The sequence below is a fragment of the Oncorhynchus kisutch genome, linkage group LG6 (genome assembly GCF_002021735.2).
Source record: "Oncorhynchus kisutch isolate 150728-3 linkage group LG6, Okis_V2, whole genome shotgun sequence".
Lineage (NCBI taxonomy): Eukaryota > Metazoa > Chordata > Actinopteri > Salmoniformes > Salmonidae > Oncorhynchus > Oncorhynchus kisutch.
This window is the reverse complement of record NC_034179.2, coordinates 69,776,119-69,803,874: the sequence shown is the minus strand read 5'-3', so window position 1 is coordinate 69,803,874 and position 27,756 is coordinate 69,776,119. Positions and strand designations below refer to the sequence as shown.

The window sequence follows — 27,756 nt, the reverse complement described above, 5'->3', positions numbered from 1 at the left end:
CTGGAATCCTTCAGACTTTCCTATCCGAAACCCTAACATTAACCCCTTACCCTAACCATAACCCTTACCTAACCTTAACCCTTAACCATTTTAAAATTCAACTAAATTCGAGATTATGTATACACTAGATGATTGATAGGGGCGTTGTGTTGAAGCCTCCTTGCCTCCATCTTGGCACTCCCCCACCTTTGTAAAATATATTTTGGAAGCTATAAAATGCATTTATTAATGTCTACACTCGTTTTGCCACATTTATTCCATTAAAGACACTTTAATGCATACTTTTAAATAATATTATGTGAGTTAAACAAAAATAAAAACATATATAAAACCATTTCCTTAAAGTATATATTTTTTTTAGATGACTAATGTTACTGTCCCCACTACAACTAAAAGAGTACTTAAATACATGCTTTTTTCTTCCTTGAAACATTTAATTGAAATAGAATTCAATGTATTCCTATGGAGTACTGCTCCTATTGGTGAGTGCCAAAATGGCCGACCGGCGGCTTCAAAGCCTTCTCAATAACCAAAGACAGAGCATCACAAACCATGGTGTGGTTTAAATGCATTTTTGGACGTCTCAAGGATCTCAGATTGCATGGAGCCCCAAAAACCCCTGAGGCGCATAAGGCACCTCCCCTTTCAAATATTACTAGAACAAAAAAAACTGTATCCTGTTTAATCAAACAAAGAAACAAATAGTTTGGGATTCACACAAATAAGAATAAAAATACCAGGGGTAAAGAAGCACAATACTGCAGTTTGTACAATGTACTTCAAGGCCACTGAATGAAAATGCCTTTGGTGAATCATTGGCTACATGTTTATGTATTTATCTACATATGGTCAAGGCCAAGAGCAACGGGAAATATAAATAGCCTTAATGTAGATGGACTTCAGTTCACTGGTGCCAGAATGTACTCAGATTATTAACTATTAGTATAATTGAAAAAGGGAGACAATTTTACTATCTTTTATACATGATCATGTCATTCCATTCTGATTGGCTACAATACTAAACAGACAATGCCAGCCAATCGGTGTCCTACAGTTGAATAGCGAAGTCTGTTCTTTCAACGAGAGGTGGGTGTGAGCGTTATGAAGCAACAGCCATGGGGTGGTGTGACCCAATCGGAGAGCAGGAATATATCAGCCAAGTCTATCATCAGATAGGAAGAGGGGAGAAAACTGAGGAGAACCCAGAAGTGTAGTCAGTGGTCCACGCCGACAGCTAAACCACAGATACAAGAAGGAGCAGTTAGCAGTATCTTTAGCCAAACTGTCCCTTTCCTAGAATTGCCGGCTGAAATCGTTTCACATCCGAAACGATCCAAATCTTCTCAACACAACCTGGGAGATCTTTTCTTCAACTCTCAAGATATAAAGGTGAGACAAATCTATATCTAGATTTATTTCGATGTTTACAGATCGCAAAGAGTAATTGAAAGCTGACTTGAAAGTTACATAAAGTAGTGTAACATGCGCAGTAAAAAGAAAAGAAGCTAACACAAAGTGTGTGTGTTGAGTAAGGGAAAGAAAGTGACAGGACGAGTTGAACTGGTCAATCAACAGTACCAGTCTTGAATTCATAAAGAATGAAGACATTATGAAACAAATATTGTGGCCACGGCATAGCTTACTATAGTTTATTTTAAAATGTGTCGCCTCATGGGCTGTGGCTGGTCTAATGCCATAAAATCATGTTTATTTGTTTAGACATTTCCGTATTACCCTTAATGTAGTTATTTATTGCCATTTTAATAATTTTCACCTATTTCATTCTGGTAAAATGTAAATCATAATGAATGAATCATTTATTTATGTCTATTTAACCTTTTATTTAATGTCTTTATGTCTATGGCATGTCTTTGACTAAATCAAATCCAATTTTATTGGTCACATACACATGGTCAGCAGATGTTCTTGCGAGTGTAGTGAAATGCTTGTGCTTCTAGTTCCGACAGTGCAGCAATATCTAACAAGTAATTAATCACTTCCACAACAACTACCTAATACACACAAATCTAAGTAAAGGAATGGAATAAGAGTGTATATATACATATATGGATGAGCAATGACCGAGCAGCATAGGCAAGATGCAATAGATGGTATAAAATACAGTATATACATATGAGATGAGTAATGCAAGATATGTAAACATGATTAAAGTCCCATTATTAAAGTGACTAGTGATCCATTTTATTAAAGTGGCCAATGATTTCAAGTGTGTATGGAGGCAGCAGCCTCACTGTGTTAGTGATGGCTGTTTAACAGTCTAATGGTCTTGAGATTGAAAAATAGCTTCTGTCTCTCAGTCCCAGTTTTGATGCACCTGTACTGACCTCACCTTCTGGATGGTAGCGGGGTGAACAGGAAGTGGCTCGTGTGGTTATTGTCCTTGATGATATTTTTGGCCTTCCTGTGACAATTTGGCGCTGTAGGTGTCCTAGAGAGCAGGTAGTTTGCCCCCGGTGATGCGTTGTGCATCTGCATCTTGCGCATCTGTAAAAGTTTGAGGGTTTTAGGTGACAAGCCACATTTCTTCAGCCTCCTGAGGTTGAAGAGGCGCTGTTGTGCCTTCTTCACCACGCCGCCCAAACAGATCCACAGATGATGCAATCTCTCTTGCACTCCACAATGCCCTTTCCCACCTGGACAAAAGGAACACTTATGTGAGAATGCTATTCATTGACTACAGCTCAGCATTCAACACCATAGTATCCTCAAAGCTCATCACTAAGCTAAGGATCCTGGGACTCAACACCTCCCTCTGCAACTGGCTCCTGGACTTCCTGACGGGCCGCCCCCAGGTGGTGAGGGTGGGTAGCAACACATCTGCCACGCTGATCCTCAACACTGGAGACACCCATTGGTGTGTGCTAAGTCCCTTCCTGTTCACCCATGACTGCATGGCCAGGCACTACTCCAACACCATCATTAAGTTTGCAGACAACATTACAGTGGTAGGCCTGGTCACCGACAACGACGAGACAGCCTATAGGGGGGAGGTCAGAGACCTGGCCGGGTGTTGCCAGAATTGCTCGGCCTCAACTACAAGGCACTACAGAGGGTAGTGCGTACAGCCCAGTACATCACTGGGGCTAAGCTGCCTGCCATCCATGACCTCTACACCAGGCAGTGTCAGAGGAAGGCCCTAAAAATGGTCAGACCCCAGTCATAGACTGTTCTCTCTACTACTGCATGGCAAGTGGTACTGGAGTGCCAAGTCTAGGACATAAAGGCGTCTCAGCAGTTTTTACCCCTAAGCCATAAGACTCCTGAACAGGTAATCAAATGGCTACCTGGACTATTTGCATTGTGTGCCCCCCAATTGCACAGGGCAGGGTTCAGACCCAGGGCCTCAAGCTTAATGATGAGCTTGGAGGGTGCTATGGTGTTGAATGCTGAGCTGTAGAATGAACAGCATTCTTACATAGATATTCCTCTTGTCCGGATGGGAGAGGGCAGTGTGATGGTGATTGCATCGTCTATGGACCTATTGGGGCGGTAAGCAAATTGAAGTGGGTCTAGGGTGACAGGTAAGGTGGAGGTGATATGATCCTTGACTAGTCTCTCTAAGCACATCATGATGACAGAAGTGAGTGATACGTGGCAATCGTCATTTAGTTCAGTTACCTTTGCCTTAGGTTTTCTTTTTAAATCAGAATGTTCAAGTGATCATGCATTTTAATAAACTTTGGAATAAGATTATTTGAGAATCTTAATTGACACAAATCATGCATTTTTAGTCTACTCTCAAAACACAGCTCTTGCTTTTTTGAAACCACTTCCTTGCTTTTCCCAAGTTCATTGGCCAGACAGATCTCTTCTCTAGCAGGCAGACAGATGCTTCTTTAAATCTTTGAAGCACTGAGGTATTTTTGTCATTTCTACCTGTCAGAGCCAGGTGTAGATGTTTTGGTGGTGTTGTTGTATAGGGAAGGTAATCTGGAGGTGTAGGGGACCAGGCCAGGTTAAGGTTAATTGCATTCTGACTTCAGTACTGTGAAAGACATTCTGTTTCTGTGAAAAGCGCAATCAGATTTTCTGATGAGAAGAAGCCTGTGTTTCTGCTGTAGGTCTCTGTGGTTTTGATAAGTGTGTGTGATATGCATATTTTCTGGTGTGTGTGCCTTCATTCGTGTGTGTTTTGTGTGCCTCATATAGCAGTCTACAAGCGTTGCGCTTCAACCGCTCTTGATCAATGTTATCCGTGTTGGATATTTCATAGCGCTGACAAGCCACTAGCAGAGGGGAAATAGACATATATATATATATATATATATATATATATATATATATATATATATATATATATATATATATATATATATACTGTAGTGAGTCTGTCTCCTCCCCTCCTGTGTTCTATTGGCCTCGGACCAGAGCTATAGTGACTCAGGGAGAAGAGGGATCAATACTGAAGATGCTCCAACACCACCTCCATTCATTTATCTAATCAAGGGCTAGCAGGGCAGCAGCCCAGAGCAAAGCCTTATCTGGTAGATACCAGGGCTCTTTATCTAAAAAAAAAAAATATATATATTTATATTTGACCCCCTTTTTCGTGACATCCGAATGTTATCCAATTACGATCTTGTTTCATTGCTGCAACTCCCGAACGGGTTCTGGAGAGGCGAAGGTTGAGTCATGCATCCTCCCGAAAACAAGACCCGCCAAGCTGCGCTTCTTAACACCCGCCTGGGATCAAACCTCAGTCTTTAGTGACGCCGCAGCACTGTGATGCAGTGCATTAGACCACTGCACCACTCGGGAGGCCACAGGGCTCTTTATCTGATGAAGGACACCAAGAGCAAGTTGACTGGCTGCTCCATCACTGCAAGAATACTTAAGAGCAACTTGTTTTACTGTCAATTCCTTAGTAGTGATATTACAGAGACTACTGACTGAGTGGGTTTGTGTCAGCACAGTAACGGGACACATTTCTCATCATTGATATCCATCTGGTCTGTGGTGAAAGAAATGATAACGCTCTGTCTAAGTGAGTGTAGCAGGAAACCAAGGCCAGATCAATAACAAAAGGATTGCAACATTCTGCTGTCGGAAGGAAAGAGAGGGGGGCTGGGGGTTAAAGGGGGGCAGGTGGTTTGGTGGAGGCTGGAGGTTGGTCACGTTTGGTACTGTGAGTCTGGACATCCAAGTACCACATTCTTCTGTATCATATCCAGAATGATTTCTTCATGATTAATGAACATTTACATTTTCTAATTCAAACATATTGAATGTTCTGTTGCAGAGGCAACATAGGGAGTGATTAAGGCCTTTCTAGGTTGACGGACTGACGTGGTCCCAGTAGGCTAGTCATTCGAAACTGAGTTTGTCCCATTTAGCATATGGCTTCATTTAAGCTAGCAGGAGGATGCCAGGAAGGGTCACGACCCTTGTCTTTGCCATGAAAACAAAATTAGATTTACACATCCTGTGTTTTTGCTTAAATTCAATGTGCAAATGTCCCCCTCAAACTTTAGTGTTAAATTAACATTTAATTTTTGCAAAAATGATCAAATCCTTTGTCCTGACCCTCTCCAAATATCTAATTTATGATTTTCATACATGTGTGCTGACCGACAGCTGCCTTTTGATTAGTCTCTTGGGAATATCCCTAGTATGGACTTCCAGGTCACTACGTCATACCAGGACGACCCTTCACCCATTACAGGGTTTATACACGTGACCATGACATCATAGTAGTCTGACAATCGGGCCGTCAGGCTTATCTTGTTTGTGTATGAGACTGCACGTCTGACACTGACACGTCTCATAATGTGTAGTTCATAGTAGAGTCCTCTCCTTCTGGTGTGATGTCTTTACCAACTGTTTATCCCTAGCTCTACAAACAGTGACTACACCCTTTTATTTAGTAGCAGTAGGTTCAAGGTGTGTCTGTGTGGGTGATTATTTCTGTGTTTGTTTGAGACAGCAAGCATCAGCCTCTCTGAAGGTTGTTTAGTTGTGTGTCTGGGTATTGTCCTCTACACAAACTCCAGGCCCCCTCTATGTGCTGTCTGGTGATGTAAAGCTGTGCGTCTGTCTCAGGGTTCACCTGTTTTTTTTTTGTGAGAGAGGCAGCCAGATGAGGGTCCATTATTCCATTAGAGTGAAGATCCTAGACCTGGGCTAATCAACTTAGCCTCAGCATTACTGGCTGCCTGGACAAGGGAGATGACTGGGCAGATCCTACAACGTAGATAGAGACCTCTGATATGCAGTTTTATGTGTAACTGAATAGCTCAGTATATACCATTATCATGTAAGAGGCTGGCTGTTGTTAAAGTTAGGCCTTTCCTCTCTGTGTCATATTTGGGAACATAACTAGAATATCTTATACTTAAGCTAGTCACCCTATACTGGAATGCACTTGTGGTTATAAACAGGTTTACCTAATCTCTCTTTCGACCTGTCTCTCTCTCTCCTCTCAGACCACTGTTCTCTGATCTACCATGTCAGCCAAAGCCATCTCGGAGCAGACGGGGAAGGAGTTCCTCTATAAGTATATCTGTACATCTGCAGCGGTCCAGAACCGGTTCCGCTATGCCAACGTGACGACTGAGACCGACTTTGACCGGCTGGCACAGGACCACCCCTGGCTGCTCACTGAGGTAAGGAATAACTGACCCACCCATTTTTTTTTTTAACCAAATATCGACCTAATACCTATATCTTAACAGCAGCTCTTATGTCATTCAAACACCAATGGTCAATGGCACGACTGTCTTTTCAGACATCAACTATTTCTTCATAATGATGACTGATCCACGCAAGGTTCAATGTTTGCTCAAAACAAGGATTACATTACATTGCGGGCAGTAGATTCAGTTTGGCCACATCGTCGTCATACATCTGACTCCATAAATATCACAATAGCTACCTTCCCTGACTGCAGCCTGTGTGAAATGCTAACATTTCTTTGCAGACACAATCACTTAGCAGGCCCATGTTCACTCCAGCCACTCTTCTGTCTGTAAAATGTAAACAAAGCAAAGTCAATGTAGAGGAGAATGAACGTCGTCATCGGAATGAATCATGAGGAATAAAAAGTGACATCCACAATGGGAAGAGACACACTTTTAAGAGCAGTCATAATTACCTCAGAGATAGACCCCTCTTTCTCCCAGACTCCTAATATAATTACAGTATGACTCATCTCCGAGGGGAAAATCTCACTCTCTGAAGTTGGATGCAGGGAGGAGAAGGATGGATGAGGGCAGGTGTAGGCCCAGATACACGTGACAGGATTGATTAGGAAATTACATTAACTTTCGCCCTTGGCCCTCTGCCTGGTTTTACTGGCAGCACTCCAGATGATAATGGCTCGAATCTCAAGTCACTTCTCTCTCCATCTCTGATTGATCCAAGAGAGGTAGCAGGCAGGGGGGAGGACAGAGGACTGGAAGGAGGGACCGAGAGACTGATGAACAGCTTCTATTTCCAGGCCAACAGACTGTTGAACAGTCACCACTACCTTAGTCACTGTTACTAGCTGGCTACCACCCGGTACTCTACCCTGCACCTTAGTGGCTGCTGCCCTATGTACATAGATTGATGGAACTCTTGTCACTTTAATAATGTTTACATATAGTTTTACCCACTTCCTATGTATATACTGTATTCTAGTCAAGGCTCATCTATTATAACTACTGCTGTACACACCTTTTCGATTCATATACTGTCTATATAGTGGGCTCCCGAGTGGCGCAGCGGTCTAAGGCACTGCATCTCAATGCTAGAGGCGTCACTACAGACCCTGATTCGATTCCAGGCTGTGTCACAACGGGACGTGATTGGGAGTCCCATAGGGCGGCACACAATTGGCCCAACGTTGTCCGGGTTAGGGCTTGGCCAGGGTAGGCCGTCATTGTAAATAAGAATTTGTTCTAAACTGATTTGCCTAGTTAAATAATTTATACAGTACCAGTCAAAAGTTTGGACACACCTATTCATTCCAGGGTTTTTTCTTATATTCTTACTATTTTCTACATTGTAGATATCAACTATGAAATACACATGGAATAGTTTTTTGGGTTACTACATGATTCCATATGTGATATTTCATAGTGAAGACATCAAAACTATGGTTAAAAAATAAAACCCTGGGATGAGTAGGTGTGTCTAAACATTTGACTGGTACTGTATAATATCTATACATACAGTGCATTCGTAAAGTATTCAGACCGCTTGACTTTTTCCATACTTTGTTAATTTAGAGCCTTATTCTAAAATGGTGTTTACATTTTAAAAATGTATTTTTTTTAATACTCCTCAATCTACACACAACACCCCATAATGACAAAGCAAAAACAGGTTTTTACAAATGTTTGCAAATGTATTCAAAATAAACATATCACATTTACATAAGTATTCAGACCTTTTACTCAGTACTTTGTTTAAGCACCTTGGGCCGCGATTACAAACTCAAATCTTGGGTATGACGCTACAAGCTTGGCACACCTGTATTTGGGGAGTTTCTCCCATTCTTCTCTGCAGATCCTCTCAAGCTCTGCCAGGTTGGATGGGGAGCGTCGCTGCAAAGCTATTTTCAGGTCTCTGCAGAGATGTTCGATCGGGTTCAGGCTCTGGCTGGGCCACTCAAGGACATTCAGAGACTTGTCCTGAAGCCACTCCTGTGTTGTCTTGTGTGCTTAGGGTCATTGTCATTTTGGAAGGTGAACCTTCACCCCAGTCCTGAGCGCTCTGGAGCAGGTTTTCATCAAGGATCTCTCTGTACTTTGCTCCGTTCATCTTTCTCTCAATCCTGACTAGTCTCCCAGTCCCTGCCGCTGAAAAACATCCCCACAGCATGATGCTGCCACCACCATGCTTTACCGTAGGGATGGTGCCAGGTTTCCTCCAGACGTGACGCTTGGCATTCAGACTAAAAAGTTAGGTTCTCCCATCTCCACAGAAGAACTCTGGAGATCTGTCAGAGTGACCATCGGGTTCTTGATCACCTCCCTGACCAAGGCCCTTCTCCCCCGATTGCTCAGTTTGGCCAGGTGGTCATATCTAGAAAGAGTCTTGGTGGTTCCAAACTTCTTTGATTGAAGAATGATGGAGGCCATTATGTTCTTTTTTTAGTACCCTTCCCCAGATCTGTGCCTCGACACAATCCTGTCTCGGAGCTCTACAGAAAATGTATTTAACTTCATGGCTTGGTTTTTTCTCTGAAATGTACTGTCAACTGTTGGACCTTTTTATATAACCCGATGTGTGCCTTTCCAAATCATGTCCAATCAATCGAATTTACCCCAGGTGGACTCCAATCAAGCTTTAGAAACATCTCAAGGATGATCAATGGAAACAGGATGCACCTGAGCAAAATTCTGAGTCTCATAGCAAAGGGTCTGAATACTTATGTAAATGAGGTATTTCTGTTTTTTAATGCATTTGCAAAAATGTCCAAATACCTGTTCACTTTCATTATGGGGTATTGTGTGTAGACTGATGAGGAAATGTTTTTATTTAATCATTTTTAGAACAAGGCTGTAACAAAATGTCAAGGGGTCTGAATACTTTCCAAATGCCCTAATATATATTTCCAGACTCATTCTGATATTACTTTTTCCTTTTTTGCATTGTGTGTATTGCTGCACTGCTGGCGCTAGAAACACAAGCATTTTCGCCGCACATGCGACATTGCAAATCTGTGTACCCTACCAATAAACTTTGATTTGAGGGAGGACCCGGAAACCTACCTCCTGATCTACAGATATGGTTCTCATCAAGATGGGCTTCAAATGCTGAGGATTTGAAGTGTGTAATGGTACCTGAAGTGAACTCGCCCGTTTGTGCCACACCTAGTCTAAGGATGATCACTCAATCAGTCACTTTATGTCCATTATCCTGGTGTTGTGATGCTAACAGTTCGACCGTGTTGTCTGGTCCCTAGCGGCTGGTAGTGAAGCCAGACCAGCTGATCAAGCGGCGGGGGAAGCTGGGACTGGTAGGTGTCAACCTGGATCTGAAAGGTGTCCAAGAGTGGCTGAAGACCCGCCTCATGAGAGAGACCATGGTAAGTCATTACACACACCAAGTCATCCTGAAGTGGATCCTCCTAAATACAGTACCTACAGCTAGGTTCTGACCCATTCCTGCTAGGCTCTTCAGTCTGCACTGTAGTGAACTCTTTCACTCTGCTCACTGTTTACTCTGTCTCCTGCAGAGCATTTGGTTCCACTCAGCCCTCTCTCTTTTCTCTTATTTCTCTCTCCATCCCCTCATGCCCACTAGTACTACCCATCCAAGTTAAGTGTGTTTTTGTTTTGATGTATGTTTAACTCTGCCTCCAGAGCTGTACAGATTGATGTATGTTTAACTCTGCCTCCAGAGCTGTACAGATTGATGTATGTTTAACTCTGCCTCCAGAGCTGTACAGATTGATGTATGTTTAACTCTGCCTCCAGAGCTGTACAGATTGCTAATCAGCTCTCGGTCAGGTGCTTGTCAATCAGGCCAGTCAGCCGAAACGGAGAGTCCTGCCTGTGAGTAAACAGGTTTCGGTGTAAGCCGAGCACGCTACAGTAGGTCCATCACTCTGTGTGCCACATAGATGTTTGTGTGCTTCATAAACCATGGGCTAAGAGCGGGAGCGTGTGTGTTGGATAGATCACTGGCCAGACATTTTAGAAGAAAACATCAGTCGCTGCTGGAGACAATAAATAAGAAATAAATTAATTCACAGGTTTTAAAATGGTGTCTATCTGGACGGATTATTTTATTCTGACTGGCTTGGACAGCTGTTGTTAATTTAGAATCTGGCTGACTTGTTATAGAACACGTTTCACAATATGTTGTGTGTTTTCATTGCTTAGATGTGTTTATGGATAGCTGTATATGGGATAGTTAGTGTATTTGTATTTACTATGGTTCCCCCTTAGCAGGAGCTACTCTTCCTGGGGTCCAACGAAATGAAGGCAGTTAACGAAATGAAGGCAGTTAACGAAATGTTTACAAAATGAAGGCAGTTTACCATTTTAAAAAAACATTACAATACATTCACAACATATTTCACAACACATTAGGTGTGTTTCCCCTACTCTACCACATCTACAACACAGAATCCATGTGTACGTGTTTTTGTATAGTGTGTGCATGTGTCTGTGGGAAGGGTGGTACTGGGTTTTATACTACAGTATGTGTTAGTTATTTATGTAAGTGAATGACATTCCGTAATGTGTGTGTCTGAGAGAGACTGGTTGTGTCTGGACTAGAGAGAAGAAGTGGGGTAGATTTCAGTCACTGTGAACAGTCTGTCAGCTCGACTTTTTGTTCTCGCTCTCCTCTCACAACCCATCTCTTTCTCCTCAGCTTACCAAATCACTATTCCGAGAGGTTGAGATGACGCCATCCCTGGCTATTTCCCCCAGTCTTTGACGCCATAGCTTCCCTCCAGTGATAGGGTGTTACCAGGATAGTTTGTGTTTCCAGGCAAATGGGTGTGAAAATGTCCGTGGTTATTATGCATCATATCAGTTGAATTTGACCCCTTTTTTGATCACGACTTTTAAAGTTTGTGTAAAACTTCAATCATGTTTCACCTTCCTACTTTTTGTTGTTGAGCTTCTTAATCAATATATTCCTCCAACCTTTTTGTCCCTCTTCTGCCACCTCCTCCCTCTTCCTCCTCCCTCTTCCTCCTCCCTCTGTCTCCTCCCTCTGTCTCCTCCCTCTGTCTCCTTCCTCCTCCCTCTGTCTCCTTCCTCCTCCCTCGTTCTCTAGGGAGCAGTGAGAATCTCCATACTGTTCTCTATCAGTCTAAATTGGCCTCAGCCCGTCTTTAATCAGATGGACGACGAAGGGAGATAAGAGGCCGTCCTTTTTATTCCATCTCTCGGAAATGTCAACCTTCTCTTATTCTCCCTTTTTTTTTTCTTCTGTCGGCTGACTGCTCTCCCGGGCAGTCCCTGGTTGTTTTATGCCTGGGGACCTTTTAACACAGGCAGTGTGACAGCCAGCTAAATGAGCTCTCATTTCCATGTTGAATCCACCTAGGACTATACTAGACTGCTGCTCTGTGTGGATGTCATCCTCTGTCAGTTTGGGTCTCCTTTTTTCAGACTTTATTCAATGGCACTTTCTTGTCCCGTGGCCTGATTATTTAGTGTGTGCCTGCTCTGTGGCCACTTTGTGTTCACTTTGGGGCCTTGAGGTGTGTTCATTCTTACCCCCCCCCCCCCCCCTCTCTCCTGAGGGCGTACCTGTAAACAAGTGCATTGTTGCGTTATGATGGAACCTCCAGACTTGCTACAGCTGGCTCACTTCAACTGCTCAGAGAAATAGTCATTATAGCATTGTAGTCTCCTGTGGGAATTAATGATGGTTTTGACAAATTTTAATGTAGCCTTTTTGCTTCAGAAGTTCTATATTTATCATCAACACAATGTCTGTTTGAGCTACTAAATAAGTGCTGTATGTGTTTCTCAGGTGGGAAAAGCAAAAGGGATCCTGAAGAACTTCCTCATCGAGCCATTCGTAGCCCACAAGCAGGTAAACTATCTACGTGATGCGATTTCTCTAGTCTAGCTTCCTCTCAGAGGACTGCAGCCGAACAGGTTTTCCAACTTACTTTAATTTTATTCATGAGCTGTGTGAGGTACTGCGCCTTCACTAAATAGCATGTCAAATCTCAAGGAATGGCTTTAAAGGGATAGTTCACCAAAAAAATGATACTTAAATATTTTGTTCATTAGTCCATTGTTAATGTCATCCCAAACAGTGATGCATGTCAGCAAGTCAAGTTTTCAAGATTGAGTACTTTTAAGTACAGAACAAAAACTCTGATGATAGCTTGAGTGAATTATCCCTTGAACAAAATGGCTTCTATGACGTACACGTCTCTGGTTGTCTATAACTGACCTGTGTGTGTCTCCCTATCCCCCAGGAAGAGGAGTTCTACGTGTGTATCTACGCCACACGGGAGGGAGACTACGTGTTGTTCCACCATGAAGGAGGGGTAGACGTGGGGGATGTGGACGCTAAGGCCAGTAAGCTTCTGGTAGGCGTGGACGAGAAGCTGACTGAAGACGCAGTGAGGAAACAGCTCCTGACCCATGTCGCTGCAGACATAAAAGAGTGAGTGGCGCGAGACAGTGCGTTCATTTAGAAACAGAATTCTACTTTGTAAGAGAGACTTTGCACACTAAAATAACAGGATACTAGATTAATGGAAGGTATATTTCTGGGAGAGGACCTCATTCATTCTGAGGTAGAGAAGTGGAGGGTTAGAGAAGGAACCTGTTGTTGCGTTAAACTAAAGATGGCTGGAAAGCAATGGCTGCACCACTCACTACAAAACAGAGGGGAAAGCAATGGCTGCACCGCTCACTACAAAACAGAGAGGGGAAAGCAATGGCTGCACCACTCACTACAAAACAGAGAGGGGAAAGCAATGGCTGCACCGCTCACTACAAAACAGAGAGGGGAAAGCAATGGCTGCACCGCTCACTACAAAACAGAGAGGGGAAAGCAATGGCTGCACCACTCACTACAAAACAGAGAGGGGAAAGCAATGGCTGCACCGCTCACTACAAAACAGAGAGGGGAAAGCAATGGCTGCACCGCTCACTACAAAACAGAGAGGGGAAAGCAATGGCTGCACCGCTCACTACAAAACAGAGAGGGGAAAGCAATGGCGAGGTACTCTAATAATGCTGGAGGGAGGAGGAGGAGGGGGGGTGTTCCATTAGAGAAATGACATACTCCCTCTACGAGCTCGCCTTTCTTCGATCACCCCCTCCTTTCTCCTTAGCCTTATTCTGAGCACGTTCCTGGAGCCTGATGTTTATTTTGATGGGTGTGATAGTGACCCACCTCCCTTCGTTCGAAACAGCTCTCTGTGAAGGCAGGCAGGGCCTGGCTGGGCTCCCCACGGTCTTGGCTGACATTGAGGGAGGCGGCTTTGCACTGTTCACCCCCCCCTCACCCTCTTGTCTCCTTTTGGATCCAGGACCGGAGCGGTGGCCCCAGTCCCATCAGAACCTGTCAGTAGGAGAGGAGCTTAGTCACTGTGGGTGTGATGCATCGTGCCCCCCCCTCCCCCCCAGTGTTCTCCTGGCAGCTAGAGTAGCACCCCTGACAGACAGGAGACCGATGTGGTCACAAGGCCACAGAGCTGCCTGCACAGCTGACAGACAGGCAGGCACAGAGAGAGGAAGAAATACTGCCCCCACCACAGCCCTTCACCCATCTGTTTTGACTGGAGGAGGCGGGAGTAATGTAGATGTTTCCTTCGTTGTAGCGAGGCTCACCAGCTAATTTACAGGTGCAGTGGAAAAGAGCTGGCTCCTCCTCCAACACTGCCTCCACCCCTCCCTCTTTCCCTCACTTCTTCCTTATTAATGTTGGCTCATGTTTTTATGGATTTAGTGCTATATAAAGGGTGTGACTCACTGATTGAAAGGAAAGTGCTATCACTAAGGGAAATTAGTTAGATTGAACAGTCAGTTAGTTGACAGATCTTCCACTGAACCATATTTATTTCTCTGCACATAAGGAAGAGAAAGGGGCTGTTTGTATTTTAGGGAAAGTTAAACGATTAAGGTGTGGCTATAAAACAGTTTAACTTGTTGGCTGGTTATTTCTTCCTACAGGGTTCTGGCCAGCTTCATCGTTGGACTGTTCAACCTGTATGAAGACCTGTACTTCACCTACCTTGAGATTAACCCACTGGGTAGGTCCTGTCATACAATCCTACCACATCCAACCTCCTACCACAGCCTAAACATGATGCTTTGAACGACTCCCTCATCCAGACATACACTCTCAGCCTGGTCATTTTGTCATAGAATTAAGATGTTTGAGGGGGGGAAATGATGATCTGACGGAATCTAAAAACATCTCCTTGTAGGAAAACCTATAGAGGAGCAGAAGTTCATTGCAACATTCTAATTCTGAGGGGGGAAACTGGTTCAATAATTCATGTTCCTGCTGTTTGGTGACTGCAGTGTGTTTTATCAGGGTGTAATTGGTCATCAGTACCAGGTTATATGCCCTGTGGCAGCTGTTCCTGTGGAGGGGAGAGGACTGGGGATGCTGAGACCTCCCCTCCTGCTTTGATGTCTCCCCCACACCCCCTGCCTCTCCAATCTCCCCTTCCTGCAGAGTGAGTAGGGACTGGGGAGGTTAGGACTCCCCCTGGGGGTGGACATGGTCCTCTCTCATTTCCCCGGTGTTCTATTTTAGAGATCACCCCCACAGTGGCACCGCTGGAGACCAGCAGGTCTCTGTGGAAACGACACAAACGAACACACACCGTGTCAGTGTTTGTTTAAACAAAACTGTGCCGTTTCCAACCATCCCTGACCCCAGAACAAATCCACTTAGGTAGGATTGAAGCAATGAGGTACAGATGGAGAGCTGTACTCTGAATCAGTCACAGTGGAAGAAGTCAAATCAATATAAAAAAGAGGATGTGGTTCTTTTCCCTTCTGCATTTAACCTGTTCAATACCCCGGGCTAACATGCTACTCTTTGCCTTTCAAGTCGTGTCTCTCTCTCCGTTTCCTTCTCCCAGTGGTCACGAAGGATGGTGTGTTTGTGCTGGACATGGCGGCTAAGATCGATGCCACGGCGGACTACCTCTGTAAGGCCAAGTGGGGCGACGTAGAGTTCCCTCCACCCTTTGGCAGGGAGGCCTACCCTGAGGTGAGGACAATCACCTGACTGCTAGCCAGAGGCTGCTATGTCCATTTTGTTACTTAGAAGGAACTAGAAGGATAAGGGCAGTTCCAAGGAAGTCATAAAATATTATACAATCGCTTTACAAGTAATTGTGTGTCATGTAAAGACCAGGGTTAGGGTCAATTCAGAAAGTAAATCCAATTCAATGTTTTCCTCATTGAAAAGAATTTGAATTTCATTGTACTTCTGGAATTGAAATGGAATTGACCCCAACTCTGATAAAGACTTGACATATATTTTCAAACAAGCCGCCGCCTAAGTTAATCTGCATAAAAATTCCAGATGTACGTACTATATCTGGTTCCTCATTAGTTATTTTTTGCTGACTAGATGCACACCCGTACAGTGATAAAGGTTTTAGTTCCTTCCCATTTATTGATGACAACATGACTATTTTATGAGTCCTCTGGCTGTCCCAGCTATGGAGAGAGATGTTGATCAGGAAAGGGACTAGGGGAGTGACTGAGCCTTGACTCATACTGAGTTAGTACCATATCTCTGTGGCGATACCATAACACACCCCAGTAGCGATGGTCGTCGGGGTGTAGGGCTACTTGGACAACAGGCATGTTGTGACCTCATTAGATGTTATTATTCTACACTTAGATATTCTGTCTTCCATTTCGATGGCCCAGTCTAGATTTAAAATGTTTGACCAGGGTCTTTGTCTTTTATTGTTGATTTAATTAGCTTGTGTTTTGATAGTTGTTTTTGGCATTATGGTTAATGGTTCTCTGTGTGTGTGTGTGACTCTGGCTGGTCTGAGCTGCTTTGAGACAGAGGGTCTGTCTGGGTGCTGTCGGCACCAGACAGGCCCGTTTGTTTAATTGGGCTGCTGTCAGTCTCTGGTGTAGCCGCGGGACCAGCGGGAGCCTTTGATTAGGTGTGTCTCCAGCTGTGTCCCTCACTGTCACAAGCAACCAGCTCTGATTGGCAGCAGGCTGTTTTTTACCGCCTGGACATTCCGTCTTCAATAGTGTCAGAAATGCGTGTTTCACCACACAGGAACATCCACATGAACAGGTGCACATACTAAAAAAAGAATCAGAGGAGAAACACTGACATTTGAAAGTGTGGACCTGGGCTCCCAGAGATGTTTTATCCTCTGTCGTTGAAGCAGGATAAAAATTAGTTTGAAAAGGAAACAACATGAGTGGATTATTACAGCCTAATGAAGTGGTGCTCAAACTGATGTCCTGATTTACTGCTGCCCTCAGAAAACCCTGCGTTCCCACTACCCCCACAGGACCTTCAGCTAACCTCCCCTTTGGCTCTTGCAGGAGGCCTATATTGCAGACCTGGATGCCAAGAGTGGTGCCAGTCTCAAACTCACCCTGCTCAACCCCCGTGGCAGAATCTGGACCATGGTGGCAGGAGGAGGGGCTTCCGTCGTCTACAGGTAGAGTCACCAATCACAATGTCTCAATCTGAGCCATGCGTCTTCACCTCAGCATGCCAAACAATGTTACTAATAACATGTTTGGAGTTTCTCCCCACACTCCCATGTTCTTTCATTGTGGTGTTGCTGATGGCCCTGTTAGCTTAGTTTCAGGCTGCCTCCTAGGCTACGCTACCTCGGCTGGAATTGGGTTTAGCATTAGGAGTGTGCACCAGCTGGTGATGGAACAATGAGATTGATGGCGCAGCCAAGGTCAGACGCTGCTGCTTATTCAGCAGAGAGCTAAATGAGATCATCTAGCGACCCGATCTTAACGAGAGTCTGGAGGAATGAGGAGCCTTCCGTCTGTCAGGGACATGAGGCGTAACGTACACAGACACGCCTACTGCGACTGAACGCTTCTGTGGATTGGAGTAGTGTCTGTATAGATTGTTTTAACAGTGTTGACAGACTTGGAGAGAGAGACTTGGTTGATCTATTTAAACTTTCACAATGCACTACTATACTGAATGTACAGTATACTGTAGATGCTTTCTTCAGGTGATTGTGTATATTGTCCCTGCACCCCTGTGTTTGTGTTTTTATCCAATGGGATCCATCCCACACAGTGACACCATCTGTGACCTGGGTGGGGTTGACGAGCTGGCCAATTACGGGGAGTATTCAGGAGCGCCCAGCGAACAGCAGACCTATGACTATGCCAAGACCATCCTGTCCCTGATGACCCGTGAGAAACACCCAGATGGAAAAGTCCTGATCATCGGAGGAAGCATTGCAAACTTCACTAACGTTGCAGCCACATTTAAGGTAGATCTAAAAATGCATCCACAGAGTTGAACACAATATCTGAAGCAATTGTGATTTAGATTCCCATAGGGTTAGGCTACTCTGAGATCCTCGCTTGTCTCTGTTCCAGGGCATTGTCAGGGCCATCAGGGACTACCAGGGCCCCATAAAGGAGCATGAGATCACCATATTTGTCCGCCGTGGGGGCCCCAACTATCAGGAAGGCCTCAGGGTCATGGGCGAAGTGGGTGAGTAGCTCCACAATAGATAAAGGTTCCTTTTGCAAGAGATGTTCATGGTCTTGTATTTCTCCTAATTTGCTCTGTGATAAAAGGTCAGGCCAATGCTATTTTTAGCTTTGATTGACACACTCGACCTTCTGAAGACATTCACTGTGTGTGTGTGCCATGTTTCCACAGGTAAGACTACTGGCATCCCCATCCATGTCTTCGGCACAGAGACTCACATGACTGCCATTGTCGGCATGGCGCTGGGCCACCGACCAATACCCAAAGAGCCTCCAGTTGCCGCCCACACCGCCAACTTCCTGCTCAACTCCAGTGCCAGTTCATCGGTAGGTTACACTGGGCCTATAATTGGTTACAGGGCAATTCTACCAATTTTCAATCTAGTCAAAAATGTGATGTTGCTGTTTTTTTAATGATATTTCCACACTGAGCTCAAACTAGCACTCTGAAATTGTGAAAATGATGATAATGCCTTTTTTAATGTAAGAGATTTTGGAGAGAAAAAATGCCTGGAATTCCAGCCTGTTCAGGTGGGATAATCTGATTATTCTGATCAATGACCAATCACCATTTATTTGCATATGCATCCTCCTACGTTGAAGGGGTATGCGGGGTGGGGTCTAGAGTCTAGATGATCCTATCTGCTAATCAGTGTAGGTAAATATATTAGCATTTGTATCAGCACGCCCAGACCGAGCATTTCAATGGCAAAAGGAGGCTCAGGGAAATAAATCATTTCCAATGATAGTTATTTTCATGAAATATAATGTATGTGGATTAATGGATGTAGAAATAAGACTGCATGGGGGCTTTAATAAGATATATACTCGATGGCATCATCAAAAATATGAACATTTTTTATATTTTTTATAAATCAAACACTGAGATTCACGGTGACGTGTTTCCCATGCAGGCACAGTGAGGTCATCTGAGGTGCGTCTTTTTGTGTGTAGGGCATTTCCTGGCTTTGTATGCTGCTCTGGTTTTAAATAGCAGCCAGGAGACAAAACACTAGGCCTGTGCTGTAGCCTGCAGGGCTCCATTAATAATGTGCTGCACCGGGGCTTTCAGAGATGCATCCGTGGTCATGAGTGTGTTATGGGAAGGGGGCCCATGTCCATTTGATGATGGGCAAAAATATGGAAGCAGCAAATGCAAAGGTGCCGATTGGGCTTCCTGGGGAATGCACCCATCTCACTCTAAACACAGCTCAACAGAATGTCGTTTTAATGAATTTAAACTGTGTGGGCCCAGCGTGTAGATTTGTTTGTTTTTAAAGCCGGTTCAACACATGAGTCTGCTGTGCCATAGACATAGTGTGTACATAGGGCCCTACTGTGCAGCTGGCATCACTGCAGGTTTATCACACAAGGCTTCATTGTAAAGCTTGCACTGTGCTACTCTCCATCTCTATGCAAGTAATGTGGCACTGTCACAAATAAAACCATTACTGTTTTTTAGGCAAGTCATTCAAATCGAGCCTGTTCTAGGAAGGCATGTGTGCATCAGGGCTGGCGTTAACCTGATTAGCTCTTCAACAGAATGTAACATTTCTTCTCCTGTCTCTCCTCTGTCCTCTCCAGACCCCAGCCTCTAGCAGGACAGCCTCCTTCTCTGAGAACAAGTCTGGACCTGGGGCCTCTGCTGCCAAGAAGGCCAAGTCAGGGGCCCCTCCAGGTGAGCTCCTCGACGAGACCACACACACACACACACGGGAAACGTAAGAATTATGCTTCTCAGGTATTTATGTAAAAGTAATGGAATGCAGTTTTACAAGCCGGGTTGGGGACAATTCCATTTAAATTCCAGTCAATTCAGATAGTACACTGACATTTCAATTCTCTAAAAATGCTTTTTAATTAGGAAAATTCCACATTTTTATTTTCTTAATGGACTAGAATTTAAATGGAATTGACCCCAACCCTGGTAGCAAGATGCTTCCTTGAGAACCACTGCTCTCATAAAATGTGAGTTTCTGGCTCCCCCTGGTGGCCATTAGTGGTCTCACAGCCCACATCAGCCCAGGATCTGTTGTGAAAAACCTTCCCTTTTAGAGGGCATAATCGACGCACGTTCTGAATGTAATAACATTGAGTATATTGTTTCTGATTTTTGTTTTATTGTTGTGGCACCACAGAGCGACAGGCGTCGTCAGACAGTCCAGGAGGTAGGACACTCCCCTGTCAGACAGACTGACTAGGGTGGGCCTGGGACATGGCTCTCCCCCTAGCCCCCCCTGTGAAGCCCTCGAGCTGTGTCATGTTCTCCTGTCCTCTCCTCTCTCATGTGTCGGGCTTGGTGTTCTAATGGTGCATCCATGGGAACAACCCTGGACATTATTGATGTATAGGCGACTACATTTCTGAACACATTTGTAGTTCTTAAAGGGGAATTTCTGACATCCAGAAATATACAGTGATAACATGTTTTGTATGGTTGCGGGTTCAGCTTCTGTCTCACTAACCCCTGTAGTTTCCTGTCGGTTGTGATGTCTCAGTCAGCGGCTGGCTGTCAGTGTTTGGTTCCTTCACTGTCTAAAAATTGTTTGCCCTACCATGTGTCTTCTGTTGATGTTGTGTGCCCTGGTCTATCACACCTCTTAGCAGAGCAGGATATGACTTATTTAAAGCTCGTACCTCTCTGTAGCGCGTTAAAAGCACTTGTTTTCTCCTGGTGCGGCTTTTTTCTCTCTCTGATTAAGTGTGTGTGCACGCCAAACCTCTGTTCATTGTTTGAGTGACTTTGCATTTTGTAGTTAACCTTTTCCTCCTCCATCTTTCCTCCTTTCCCTCCCTCTCCTTTCCTTGTCCCCTGTGTGTTCCTTGTCCCTGCAGTCAAGGCGTCAACCCTCTTCAGCAAGCAGACCAAGTCCATTGTGTGGGGCATGCAGACTCGGGCCGTGCAGGGCATGCTGGACTTTGACTACACCTGCTCCAGGGATGAGCCCTCTGTGTCTGCCATGGTCTACCCATTCACGTAGGTGTCTCTTTCTTTACATCCTGTCTCTCTACTTCCTGTTTCCTGTATACCACTCTTAACTGTCGTGCCCCGAGACCACAGAGAGGTGTTGAAAATAACAAGCATTTTGATGGTTGATTTTGTGTGTGTGTGCGTTCACACGTGCTTATCTTATTTGTCTGGTTCATCGTTCGATACTCAACGTTGTGACTGTCTGTGTGTTCCAGTGGGGACCACAAGCAGAAGTTCTACTGGGGCCATAAGGAGATCCTGTTGCCTGTCTATAAGAACATGGGCGACGCCATGAAGAAACACCCGGAGGTGGACGTGCTCATCAGCTTCGCCTCGCTCCGCTCTGCCTTCGACAGCACCATGGAGACCATGCAGTACCCGCAGGTTGGTAGCGCCTCCATGCCATCCAGAAGGTGTCATCTAATGGTGAGAGAGCCGTAGGTCTGACCAACTGTAATTCTTCATATCCCCACCCCTTCAGATCCACACCATCGCCATCATAGCCGAGGGCATCCCTGAAGCCCAGACCAGGAAGATCATTAAGAGGGCGGACGAGAAGGGTATCACTATCATCGGCCCGGCAACGGTAGGCCCCTCCTACTCTATACCCCTCACTTACAGTATGTGAGGCCTGCTTTTTAAGGGTGTAGAGAAGAGTATCATATCTAACTCTGTGTGTGTGTGTGTGCGCTTGGCCAGGTTGGAGGGATCAAGCCTGGCTGTTTTAAGATCGGGAACACCGGGGGCATGCTGGATAACATCCTGGCCTCTAAGCTGTACCGGCCAGGCAGTGTGGCCTACGTGTCCCGCTCTGGAGGCATGTCCAACGAGCTCAACAATATCATCTCCCGCACCACCGACGGAGTCTATGAGGGTGTGGCCATTGGAGGAGACCGGTAAGAGAGTGGCTGTGTGTGAATGGGGTGGATAAGATTACTGATGTATGTCTCTGTGTGTGTGTATAATTAAGGCTTATTTCTTCATTAGATACCCAGGCTCAATCTACACAGACCATGTGCTGAGGTACCAGGACACCCCAGGGGTAGAGATGATCGTAATGCTGGGAGAGGTGAGGTTTTGAAAGACACACACACGTCCACATCATTGCTGCTAATGGGCCCCCTCCACTGAGTAAACTAACCATAGTAAAATAAACCTTATCCTTTTAACGCAATCAGTTTATTTTCATCAAGCTAATTAACATCGACATTTATGACCAGACTAATTCCATGCTTGGATACTCGCCTCTGCAAGTGTGTGTGTGTGTGGACTTCCTTTTAAAAGCACTGTTGGTCTCCCTTCTAGATTGGCGGCACAGAGGAGTATACGATCTGCCAGGGCATCAAGTCAGGCAGGATCACCAAGCCTGTGGTGAGCTGGTGCATTGGGACCTGTGCCACCATGTTCTCCTCAGAGGTGAGTGTGATGGGAAGAGTTGGGGGGGTTAAAGTCATTGGATTGATATCAGAGACTTACAGGGCAGGCATACTGGAAGAAGGGGTCTGGTTTAGAGGTCGACCGATTATGATTTTTCATCGCCGATACCAATTATTGGAGTACCAAAAAAAGCCGATACCGATTAATCGGATGTTTAAAAATATATGTTTGTGTGTGTGTGTGTATACATGTAATAATAACAATTACAACAATAATGAATGAACACTTATTTTAACTTTTAATATAATACATCAATAAAATCTATTTAGTCTCAATTAAATAATGAAACATGTTCAATTTGGTTTAAATAATGCAAAAACAAAGTGTTGGAGAAGAAAGTAAAAGTTCAATATTTGCCATGTAAAAAAGCGTTTAAGTTTAAGTTCCTTGCTCAGAACATGAGAACATATGAAAGCTGGTGGTTCCTTTTTAACATGAGTCTTCAATATTCCCAGTTAAAAGGTTTTAGGTTGTAGTTATTATAGGACTATTTCTCTCTACCATTTGTATTTCATATACCTTTGACTATTGGATGTTCTTATAAGCACTATAGTATTGCCAGCCTAATCTCGGGAGATGATAGGCTTGAAGTCATGAACAGTGCAATGCTTGAAGCAAAGCGAAGAGCTGCTGGCAAATGCAGGAAAATGCAGTTTGAATGAATGCTTACGAGTCTGCTGCTGCCTACCATCACTCAGTCAGACCGCTCTATCAAATCACAGACTTAATTATAATATAATAACACACAGAAATACGAGCCTTAGGTCATTAATATGGTCAAATACGGAAACTATCGTTTCGAAAACAAAACGTTTATTCTTTCAGTGAAATACGGAACCGTTCTGTATTTATCTAACGAGTGGCATCCCTAAGTCTAAATATTACTGTTACATTGTACAACCTTCAATGTTATGTCATAATTATGTACAATTATGGCAAATGAATTGCTGTCTTTGTTAGAAAGAAATGGTCTTCACACAGTTCGCCACGAGCCAGGCGGCCCAAACTGCTGCATACACCCTGACTCTGTTTACACTGAACGCAAGGGAAGTGACACAATTTAGAAATTAGAAAGAGTAGAAAAGAAATTAATGTTAGCAGGCAATATTAACCAAATATGCAGGTTTAAAAATATATACTTGTGTATTGATTTTAAAGAAAGGCATTGATGTTTATGGTTAGGTACATTAGTGCAATTTTTCGCGAATGAGCTTGTTAAATCACCACCCGTTTGGCGAAGTAGGCTGTGATTTGATAAATTAACAGGCACCGCGTTGATTTATATGCAACGCAGGACAAGCTAGATAACTACACATGGTTGACGATATTACTAGTTTAACTAGTGATTATGTTAAAATTGATTGTTTTTTTATAAGATAAGTTTAATGTTAGCTAGCAACTTACCTTGGCCCCTTGCTACGCTCGCGTAACAGGGAGTCAGCCTGCCACGCAGTCTCCTCGATTTATGATAACTTGAAATCGGTCCTAATTAATCGGCCATTCACATTAATCGGTCGACCTCGAGTCTGGTTATGGGGTTGGTGACTGTCTGCTATGATATGCTGACCCTGTCTGTCACCTGTAGGTCCAGTTTGGTCATGCTGGAGCGTGTGCCAACCAGGCCTCAGAGACAGCCGTGGCCAAGAACCTGGCTCTGAAGGAGGCCGGAGCCTTCGTACCCAAGAGCTTTGACGAGCTGGGAGATGTCATCAAGTCAGTGCAGAAAATCACACACTGATATGATTTAGAAAAACATGCATCCAAGCCACAACATAAGTGACAGTTTTTTAATAAATGTACAAAAGCACTGATGTGAAATTGATGTTTCCCATCCTCATGTACAGATCAGTGTATGACGACCTCGTTGGCACAGGAGTCATCGTTCCAGCTATGGAGGTGCCCCCTCCCACGGTGCCAATGGACTACTCCTGGGCCCGAGTGAGTAATGACAACCAGTCAGTGCCACGCTAGCTCATGTCCCCTGTGAGTTAAGCGGTGAATCAGGATCTCTTATTGGCTCTGGACAATGCTATTGACTTCCATATAAGGCAAACTTCACTGAACCGCATCAGACTGTGTTAAATTGAAACAGATGGAGAGCAATGGGAGGGTGTGGTGACTCCCTCTCTCTCTATCCCTCTATGCTGTAGGAGCTGGGTCTGATCCGTAAGCCAGCCTCCTTTATGACCAGTATCTGTGATGAGCGGGGCCAGGAGCTCATCTACGCTGGAATGCCCATCACTGAGGTGTTCAAGTCGGAGATGGGCCTGGGAGGAACCTTGGGACTCCTCTGGTTCCAGAGGAGGTACACGTCTGTCCCCCAAAACATGAAACCGTGAAACAGTCAATAATAATAATACTGCCATTGTTCACATAAAACATTAAACATACACTATTGTAATTGAATTTGAATACAATTCTATGTCTCTGTGTCCTCCCCCCTCCTTGCCCCAAGGCTGCCCAGTTATGCTGCCAAGTTCATTGAGATGTGTCTGATGGTAACTGCTGACCATGGTCCTGCCGTCTCCGGTGCCCACAACACCATCGTCTGTGCCCGTGCTGGCAAAGACCTCATCTCTAGCCTCACCTCTGGCCTGCTCACCATCGTAAGAACATAGTCAAGTCAACCTCGACATTTTAGGCCCACTCCAACCAGCAGAGTAGCCTCTTCTGAAGATAATGCCTCTAATTAATTGAGCTTTGGTAGTCGACATGTGTCTCTATTTGAGTGTTTCTTTCTGTATGTGTGATTTTTCCAGGGGGACCGGTTCGGAGGGGCCCTGGATGCTGCAGCCAAGCAGTTCAGCAAGGCGTTTGACAGTGGCATGTTGCCCATGGAGTTTGTCAATAAGATGAAGAAGGAGGGCAACCTGATCATGGGCATCGGACACAGAGTCAAGTCGGTGAGCACCGTCCCTGTGTCTCTGTTTGGATACCATGTCTTTCATATTTTTTACTGTGTGTGTGTGTGTGTGTGTGTGTGTGTGTGCGCTTCAGATCAACAACCCAGACATGCGGGTGCAGATCCTGAAGGACTTTGTGAAGAAGAACTTCCCCTCCACCCAGCTGTTGGACTACGCCATGGATGTAGAGAAGATCACCACCGCCAAGGTACTCTAACCCTGTCATCCTCTCCTTCACCCTGGATCACCCCACTGGGATCATCTGTTCTAAACCATGTCTTCTCCTCTCTGCTGCGGTTTCAGAAACCCAACCTGATCCTGAATGTGGACGGTTTCATCGGAGTAGCCTTTGTGGACCTGCTCAGGAACTGTGGTGGATTTACAAGGTAAATCCTATGCTATTTAACTCCAGTCAATGACATTCTATACAATGCAACTGTACTACTGTGTCTGGGTCATCCGGCTGTCCCTTTTGTTGGCCTTCGCCTACATTCAGAGTTGCATCAACTCACCATTGTCCCCTGGTGTTTGTCTTCTCCCTCAGGGACGAGGCTGATGAGTTTGTGGAGATCGGAGCGCTGAATGGAATCTTTGTCCTGGGGCGGAGCATGGGCTTCATCGGTGAGTTGGGGGTCAGGGTTCATGACCCTGATGAGTTTGACCTTTAGAAATGGTCATGGGAAAGGGGCTATGGTGTAAGGAGCGGAGGATACACAATATGATATTGCTCAAATTGGAACCTTACCTACGTTTCTACTTCTCCCTCAGGACACTACCTGGATCAGAAGAGGCTGAAACAGGGTCTGTACCGTCACCCTTGGGACGACATCTCCTACGTTCTCCCCGAACACATGTCCATGTAACCATGGAAACTAGGCCATGGACCCCGTTACCCCACCATCGCACCCTAACCTCCACCCTCACCTTTACTGTGTTCTGTCAGCCCCAAGTGGTGGGAGAACAACAATGAGGACTGATATTATTATAGATGTGTCTTTACAACAGTAATAAGGACAACCCTTTTTTTTATTAATACAGTTTCAGTTTTTTTTTATTTGTTAGCTGATCAAACATGCTGCAACCCCGTTAATAATAGAAAGGCCTGCAAAACTGTGAAGGCGCACTCAGATGTGTATGAATCTGCTAGAGAGATCAAGCAAGCTGCAGAGAATGAGAAAAGAGGCACATTCATTAGTTGACCCTTAACCCTATAGTGTGTGAGTGCAGTTAATGCAATTATCTTCCCAAGATTACCAGTGGGGATACAGATGATTGTCTTCCTATTTACTGCTATTATTACTACTACTACAGCTTCTATACTACACCTATGCCTACAGTGAAGTACGTTGATGAGACTGTATCTCCCACTATCATCTCTCCACTCTCCATAAACCAAGCATGTGTCTGTGTATCACAGACTTCCTGTGTGTCGCTGTGCAGTTCTCTTTCTTGTGTGTTGGTGCCATATTAAAATCATACGCTTTTTATCAGGGGTGAACCTTAGTGCAACAATACTAGCTACTGTTTTACAGTTATATAGATTATAGCTTTATTTATGTATAGATGTTTTAACAGCCGAGTAAATAAATGTAATGGAAAGTATTAGTATTTTGATGTATTGTAAATGCCCATGAAACAGTTGTGTTTTAAACCGTAAGATATGTCGCTGACCAATCGCATTGGGCTGTAAATACAGAGAAAAGCTCATCCTCTTTCCCAAACAGGACGGTGCCCAGGATGGCGAAGGTACCATAGAATGCAGCATTATTTAACTGAATGTTACTAGCTAGACCAGCTCCATTGTGACCGGCTATTTCTCGTAAGCTGTATCTGTCCGTACCATTTGTGTTGTCATGTCAACACAATTTGTTTGACCTAATGTGATGTGAACTGAGCGTGCCTCTGTAGAGATGTGTCGTAATATATTTTCAGAACGGTGTGACTGCGTATATTAAAGATGACCCATTGGAACATAGCTCTGTCTGGTTCTTCCATAAAATATATATGGTATATAATTTTAATTGTTTCACTGTGTCGTACTCCACCAGTTTATTAGACCATTGGTTTTAAACCCATACATTAATATCATATCCAATAACAACAGAGGACGTAGTGGCCTATTAGGAGCTATCTTCGTTTACTCAAACAGTGCAGATGAGGGTCTACTAGAGGACTATAGAGCTTATTCTCCAGACCTCTGTCCTGTTTTATGTGCTCTGGGGATGTCATTTCTGTACATTCATGGCAAAGTGATTCTACTCCCTTATGTAACAGAGCGGGACTATGTATTGGCCTTGCCCTTTTATATGAAAGA

General features: G+C 44.4%; 1 protein-coding gene across 2 annotated transcripts; it reads left to right on the top strand.

Annotated features, from left to right (window-relative positions):
- The first annotated feature begins 1,170 nt into the window (after positions 1–1,170).
- Positions 1,171–27,417, top strand: LOC109891918 (ATP-citrate synthase). Of its 2 annotated transcripts, XM_031827298.1 has the most exons (28): positions 1,176–1,389; positions 6,444–6,623; positions 9,911–10,033; positions 12,445–12,507; positions 12,902–13,092; positions 14,610–14,689; positions 15,533–15,663; positions 16,980–17,098; positions 17,707–17,905; positions 18,015–18,132; positions 18,304–18,458; positions 19,716–19,809; positions 20,270–20,299; positions 20,967–21,108; positions 21,318–21,486; positions 21,584–21,688; positions 21,802–21,998; positions 22,090–22,171; positions 22,408–22,518; positions 24,125–24,252; positions 24,384–24,477; positions 24,690–24,844; positions 24,995–25,145; positions 25,299–25,442; positions 25,537–25,650; positions 25,746–25,828; positions 25,987–26,063; positions 26,211–27,417. In XM_031827298.1, the coding sequence occupies exons 2-28, from the start codon at positions 6,465–6,467 to the stop codon at positions 26,303–26,305; spliced, it is 3,309 nt and encodes a 1,102-aa protein (XP_031683158.1). In that variant the 5' UTR covers positions 1,176–1,389; positions 6,444–6,464; the 3' UTR covers positions 26,306–27,417. The 2 variants fall into 2 exon arrangements, with proteins under 2 accessions (XP_031683159.1, XP_031683158.1); XM_031827299.1 differs by lacking the exon at positions 20,270–20,299 and having other exon boundaries at positions 1,171–1,389; positions 26,211–26,849.
- Positions 27,418–27,756: the final 339 nt, after the last annotated feature.